The sequence below is a fragment of the Arthrobotrys flagrans genome, assembly GCF_004000055.1.
Source record: "Arthrobotrys flagrans strain CBS H-5679 chromosome Unknown unitig_9, whole genome shotgun sequence".
Classification (NCBI taxonomy): Eukaryota; Fungi; Ascomycota; class Orbiliomycetes; order Orbiliales; family Orbiliaceae; genus Arthrobotrys; species Arthrobotrys flagrans.
Genome location: NW_027137551.1, coordinates 1,265,716 through 1,272,859, shown reverse-complemented (window position 1 = coordinate 1,272,859; position 7,144 = coordinate 1,265,716). Strand labels below are relative to the sequence as shown.

The window sequence follows — 7,144 nt, the reverse complement described above, 5'->3', positions numbered from 1 at the left end:
ATGGCGTACCCTATGGGGTATTCTCTCTCCAGCAACTCTACTGTCTCTTCCTCGATGGAAGAAGACTTTACGCTCTATAGCCATATTAGCGACGATTTTCGTCAACCGCACCCACTGGACATCTCCGGACCTTTCCCAGGCGAGGAGGGTTTCAGCATGTTCACAGACATGCCCGGCCTTACCAATACCCAGTCAATTGAGGAGATTGACCCGGATTTCTTGAACCCCGATTTTTTCAAGCTGCCAACGTCGACCAATCGTGAAAGCAGCATCCTCGGCCTTAATGACCCCCTCCCAGTGTCATACACCGACCCAATCCACAATGACTATCTTGGCGTACACCATATGGAGGGATTGAATGGATATCCTACTCCCCCTTCTACAATCTCCTCGCCCTACTCTCCACCGACAAATAGCTTCGGCCACTTTAATTCATCAAAAGCTCGTCGAATGTCTTCATCATCTCGCCGCAAGGTCCCGGCTCCAATTTCTTCTCCTCCATCCTCCCCTCACCCACATGGTGCATCTTCACCAACTGGTGGAAAGCAGGGAATTTTTACTTGCCCTAAGTGCAACGCCGTCTTCACCTTCAAGACAAATAAGACCCGTCACGTCAATAGCCGGGCTTGTGAGGGCAAAGCGCCAGCCACTTCTACTGAAGGAGTGTGCACAAAGGAGTACCCATGCCCTATCGAGGGATGCCCAACAGTTATCAAGCGTCGAAAAGACAATTTGGCTGTCCACCTCAAAAAAATCCATGGCCTCAAGATGGAACGGCAGTCAATCTAGAATTCTCTCTAGATTGCATACCTATTACCTAGGTATTTTTTTTAAAGAAACCCTTTCTTCTACCTCATATAGGCTTACCTCGGCTTTGGGATGTTGATGTTAGCGAGAGGTTGAAGTGAGGTTGCGTCCAATTAATTCCTCTTTGGGAATTCGCAACACAAAACTTCCACTTTTCTTTTTCTGGCTCTACTGTTGCTGACTTACGTAAGCTCCTTCTGAATACTTGGCACCTGGCGTTGAGCGATATTTTTTCTCTTGTGCTTTTCTACCTCACGTACCATCCCGCTTCTTTGCGCCTACTGCTTAGTTATTCCTCTTTTCCTTTTGTATTCCTTAAACTTATTGTCTTTCCATAACTGCCCTTGGAGTTTTGCACGGGACCTGTTATGGCTTGGCTGGCTCATTCTCATCCGTTCTTTCTGCGGGGAGAAAAAGAAAAATAAGAAAAAAAAAAGGTTCTTTAGCTGCGTGATTGTATCCGCCTTCATAAATCTTTTTGGGGCTTCTTATTCTTAAAACGTTCTTGCTTTTTCAATTCTTTAGCATACCTTTCCTGTACCTATCTGTGTCAATGCCACCAGGCTTCCTTTTCTATTTCTTTTTGTTTTCTTTTCTTTATGTCTTCTAATGAACAAAAGCATGTATTCATTTTTATTTTTCTTACTCGCTCTCTTTCTGTCGCCTATCTCTACTCTCGGGTTTCCTTTCATTATTTGATTCGTTCATCCATCTAATGACCCTTCCGCGCACCACACCACACATTTACATTTTCCTACTTACCTATCACCCACTATAAACTCACTTGGATGTTTTGTTCTGGGAATGTTTCGCTCTGGGAACCTTTTATTGTTTTCTTATGTACCGTTTTATTATCCTTTTGGTATCAAACCCCCACAATGTATGTAGAACAGGACAACCATTATTACCAAGAATACAATTGAAGATCATAGGATCACAAAAAAGGTTCCACAAATGGTAAAGAAATATCTAGCCTAATCGTATAATCCGATAAAAGTGGTGAAATTTTACGAAACGAACCCATTTTCGGTAGTATTCGATATTTATTTTTGGTACATATCTATTTCTTGAGTATAGTCGGAGATAAAATAAAATTTAAATTTGAGGCTCTGTTGACGACGTTGAGGAGGCGGCTAGGGAAAGGAACGTAACGTTAATCTGGGCTGAAGCTAACGGCTGACTGATCAAGAATTTCCTGTCAAGCTTTTCTGGATTTTTTGTTTTTTAGGTGGTGTGGAAGGAGGAGAACGCCTCATGAGGCTCCTCGGGTGGAGACGAGGGGCGGCGATCTCGCGAGAGTGGCTAGGGAAATGCTTGTTCCCAGACAGAAATAACCTCAAACCGTTTGGATGGTCACATTCACGACATGGGAATTTGAAATTCCTATAATAAGGATTTTAGAGATAGTGGGTAATTCGCGATTCACTTTTTTCTGTGAGGCAGACTTATCGCAATCACGATGAGACTGCGGGGCCGGCCGGCATCGAACAAGTTAGGTAGATCCTTTTTGCGCACTGTGCGAACTATCGACTTTGGAAAAGTAGCTGCTAGGAATAATGATGTTTCTTGCCGCTTTTTACCCACCCTCTTAAGTACACGAACAATGCATGGTGCTTAATAAATTGCTAACAAGTTATCGCTGCACTTTAATGTCGGATGACTAAGCCAACACGTATCTGGATCCTTACAGTTCATGATGTCACATGGCCCTGGCTTGCTCAAATTGCAAAACGTGGATCTAGGTCTCTTTCCCATTTAACTCGACCTCGTAAAATACCCCCCACATTAAATGTCGTGGCTTGAAGCCGGCCGGACATTACTTTAGTCCGCTCATGAAGTTGTGCCTTGTCATGATCAGTTTAGAATCCCCTCGACCTTGGCAAGGGATGTATCTATTTCGTAAACCATGCCAGGATACGAAGCTCCCTCACGATCCTGTAGATCCTTGCCAAATTCCGGAATCACACATGTAACATAGAAAACAACACGTTTTACGGGCCAGCTGCTAGCTGCGGGGTCACGATTAATGTTAATGATTCGCATAATGTCACGAAAGACGTATGGATAAACAGGACAGAGGTAGATTTTAGATTATTAGAGTGTATTTTACAGCTTGAAGTTGATGGTTTATCCGAAATACATGCGTAATGACGAGCCATAATAGTCAAAGAAAATGGATCTTATGGTAACAGTGTGAAAGCTTTCGATATGCACACGCCCTCGAACGTAATTTATCTGGTATGATGGTACTTGCGGATGTATCTAAGCATTCTAGAGAGGTCCATTGAACACTTTCAATACCCTTGGAGTTATGTGGGTAACACGCCGTTCGGACTAAAGTCTACGAGGCTTCCAAGACACAGAAGCAAGGAGTACATATATTAAACTGGAGGTAGCATCAAATTTCGAACTGGGATCAATATTCCCCTCCCCGAGCCGCTACTGGCTCCGAATTTTCTAGTATCAAGAAACCCTAGTCCCCATAATAGACATGTCATAGTCTAGACGCAAGACGGGTGCTAGCCCGGGACATATCATACTAAGGAGGAAGTTGTGATATAAGTTGCAGCCATTGTCGTTTCGATACGGGGCTTTAGTCTAAGGGAGGAGTTGGGTTGCGTTCCCATGATATTTTTTTTTCTTTCCTTGAACGCTCTCTCAACACTCCACCTCCACCTCCGCCATCATCACCTAAACCTCCTTTCAGCTTCCGCCACGTCGCCACTCATCAATCATCCTCATCTCTCGTCCATCGTTACACTCTCTACTAGAATAGACACGTCTTTATCACGCTTAGCTCGAGCCATACTGCAAGATGTCGAAACCAATAGCACCACCCCACACGGATAGTGCTCGAAACGATATTCTTAAGAGCCTTACCGCCCACTTTGATCGACTATACGAGTTATCTGCACCTTACCATGGAAAAAGGAATCCTACTACTACGAAAGACGCCGTCGTTGAGAAATACAAATACGTACACGAAGCAGAAACGAAGGCTTATTCACTTGAAGGAATGTTTCGCTTCGTCCTCGCCGAGCCCTACGAACCTTCCAATCCATCTATCCCAATTGAAAAGCTGAAGAAGATTCAAGTTAGAGATCTAATTGTGGGAAAACGCCATAAAGGTGCCTACATCAAGATCAAACTTGCTACGATGGCTCATCGTCACGAGTTCGCTGTCGATGTGATCTTTGAAGACGAGGGTGGTACTTACGGAATCCTCAGAGTCTATTTCCTTGAGGAAGAGACCGATCCTGGGGATCATTTACCCAAGGGGTCCTTGCTAATCATCCGAGAGCCGTATCTTTGGGACAGTGGCAACGGAGTTGTATTTGTGAGAGTTGACCATCATTCAGACATGCAACTCATACACACTTGGGACGCGATAACAGAAAAACATGTTCCAGCAATTTGGAGGCGCGGTCTTCACTTTGATGGGATGACGGCAGGCAACCTGGTCGGACTGGCAGAGCTCTTCCTTGAAGGCGGTGAAGCGCTGGCGGCTTTAGAAAAGTATGATCCATTTCAATTTGGTATTACCTATAACTTATGAGAGCTAAACAACTAATTGATTTAATAGGTATGACTGGGCGGAGCAACAGATCCAGAAGGCTTCGAAGGCGGAATCTGAACCTTGTAAGAAGGTCTTGCGACGACTTTACATTGGCCGGGCAGAGGCAAACATTAAGCTTCGACGCCACTATGTGACCGTTAAGGACCTCGAAGCTTATCTTAAGCTCTCTCCAAGTGATGCGGAGGCGCTGCATATGCGAGCTCTACGATTTTACTATACCGGGAAGTACGAAATCTGTCAAGAAGAAATCAAGAAGCTTCTACAGGAACACCCGAAACAATTGACATACGCCCATTTGGGCCGACGAGCTAAAGAACGGTTCGAGGAGGTGAAATTTGGAAAGTACAACTGGAGAATGATGCGACAAAAGGCATCAACACTCTGTCTCAACTCTGACCACGCAGAGTTTAATCACCCAGTCAAGCTCAAAAAGACACCGAAAGGTCGAAGGATCTTCACAACTAGAGACGTAAAGCGTGGCGATATCTTAATCGTGTCTAAGGCCATTGCCATTACACCATTTGAAAAGATCAACATGTGCGTTCAGCTGTCTCCTCGCAACGGAAAATTCGAGTGTGAGTACGGATGTTCTGCAGTCTTCGATGTAGAGATACTGGAACGCATCAAAAGAGAGGGCCCGGAATGGTACGAGAAAACCTTATGCCTTATGGATGAGGGTGGTTACATTCCTGCGCAACATAGGAATCCAGACGGTACAAAGGTCATCGATACTTTCCATATTGAAGCCATCCGACGCCGAAATTCTCTTATCATCAGCAACCTTCCGCTACTCCAACTTCGTTCAACAGGCTACATGCCTTCCGCCCCTACCCACATTCCACGAAACATAGTTTACAACTGTGGCATATGGTTTCTTCCTTCGTTTCTCCGCCACAGTTGCGTACCGAATGCTCACCGCGCTGTCATCGGGGACATGCTCATCGTTCGTGCTGGTAAAGATATCCCAAAGGATACCAAGGTCACCATCAGTTGTTCTACTCCTTCGAATTGGGAATTCCCGATGACCGAATTTGTCTGCACTTGCCCAGTTCATACTCATGATTTTGTGTTATCGGGAAACGCAAAGGACCCAGAAAACATTGAGAAATCGAAAGGGTCGATTTGGCGCGAATTCAACACCAAGTGCCAGTATATCGAGAGCGCAAAGTTAAAACCTGAAAAATGGATGAAGATCAACCTTTTGGAGTTGCTCTTGTCTATGACGGCTAGCCTGGATAACGCTCGATCTACGCTCCCACCACCAAATGAGGTCCCGCAGGTCCAGCTCGCTCATAGATACCGATACATTGCCGCAGCTTACTATAGTGCTGGGCAGCGCCGCCACGCTCGTTGCTCATACTACAAAGTTTTGGATTGCCTTGGAGTTGAGTATATGGTTCTCGAAGATTTCAATAAAGTCATTTGGACGAACCATGGACAATGCATCGATGATCTACTACACACCTACAATGACTTGTCAGCGCTGACCAAGACTCCAGGGATCAAGAAATGCTGGCGCGAGGCTGCAATTGATACATATGAAATCTTGTTCGGGGAACGCTATTCATTCGATGCGGTTATGCAGAAAGTTCCGTTTGTTGAGATGAAGGATAAATGTCAATGTGTCGGAGTTGATAATTTGATGGATGCGGATGCAGCGCAGATGAGAAAGAGGATGGGGGCTGACCCAAAGAAAGAGGAAGAAGTACGTAATACAGTGGACGGATTAGCGATGATGAAAATCATGAATGATGGAGTCGTAAGGGCTAGGGGGAAGATGCAAGAGAAAAAGAAGCAGGAGCAGGCGATTGGGGCGGAGAATATGGCAGAAATTATTAGGAAACGAGAGCAGGAAAGAGAAAGGAAGCGGAGGCGGAAGAAAAAGATTGAAGAGAGAAAAGGACTCGGAGAAGAGGAAAGATGGCGGAAGGAAGAAATAAGAGATCATCTGACTGACTTTTTTGAATGACGATTTGGACTTGGAAATCTCGGATACTCGACTGCGCGGCGACACACCCTCCACTTACCAACTCTTTAACGAAAATGAAATTGCCCAACGACCTTTATTGTAAAATAGACATACATGTACATTAATTATCGTTGATATTAGTACAGCTGCGGCGAGATTAGGTACAATAGCAACCCTAGTCATCCCATAATAAAACGTGCTGCGTAAGTATTGCTATTATTGTTGTCATTCTGCAACCTTGTTTAGCCGACATTGACAATCATACTATCGTTACCGTGGTCCTTGCGCCGTAAAGCTACAGAACTTCAAATATAGAACTACTCAAGTTCGCCGTCGAACATAACTTTCATCGCTGTTCCATCAAATCAAACTAGTGATCTCGGTTTCGCGGAAGCAGGAATCTAAGATGAAATAATCGTTTTGGGATTTACCAGTCGGGAAAGGCCATAGACTACTCCAATCTTCTTTCAGATAAACCTTCGAGCCCCCTGCGCGTGAAATATACTTCAAGGTTCCCTGAGCCCCGGTGCTCGTCTTAAGTTTTCGAGCCTTCCAAATACTTTCAACATAGCGGTCAACTCCATCAAATTCACATCCTTGCCCAGACACTTATGTTGGCCATACCCATATTGAATGTAATGTTCATCCGGACGATCAAGCTTAACTTTCAGGGAGCCGGGGAATACTACAGAATCTCGAGAAGCAGTTACGAAGGTTACAAACACAACATCATCGCGTTCGAGATTGTGAGTGGTGTCACCATCGGTAAGATCAAATGCACAATCTGCTTT

General features: G+C 44.8%; 2 protein-coding genes across 2 annotated transcripts; both read left to right on the top strand.

The window, feature by feature from the left end:
• DFL_005740 (uncharacterized protein) lies at window positions 1-789 on the top strand (the record flags this gene model as incomplete). Its single annotated transcript, XM_067635046.1, has 1 exon — window positions 1-789. The coding sequence occupies one exon, from the start codon at window positions 1-3 to the stop codon at window positions 787-789; it is 789 nt and encodes a 262-aa protein (XP_067489516.1).
• Window positions 790-3,622: 2,833 nt separating this feature from the next.
• DFL_005739 (uncharacterized protein) lies at window positions 3,623-6,353 on the top strand (the record flags this gene model as incomplete). The annotated part of the gene is made up of 2 exons (XM_067635044.1): window positions 3,623-4,323; window positions 4,391-6,353. 2 exons carry the CDS (start codon window positions 3,623-3,625, stop codon window positions 6,351-6,353), a joined length of 2,664 nt encoding a protein of 887 aa, XP_067489515.1.
• Between the last annotated feature and the right edge of the window lie 791 nt (window positions 6,354-7,144).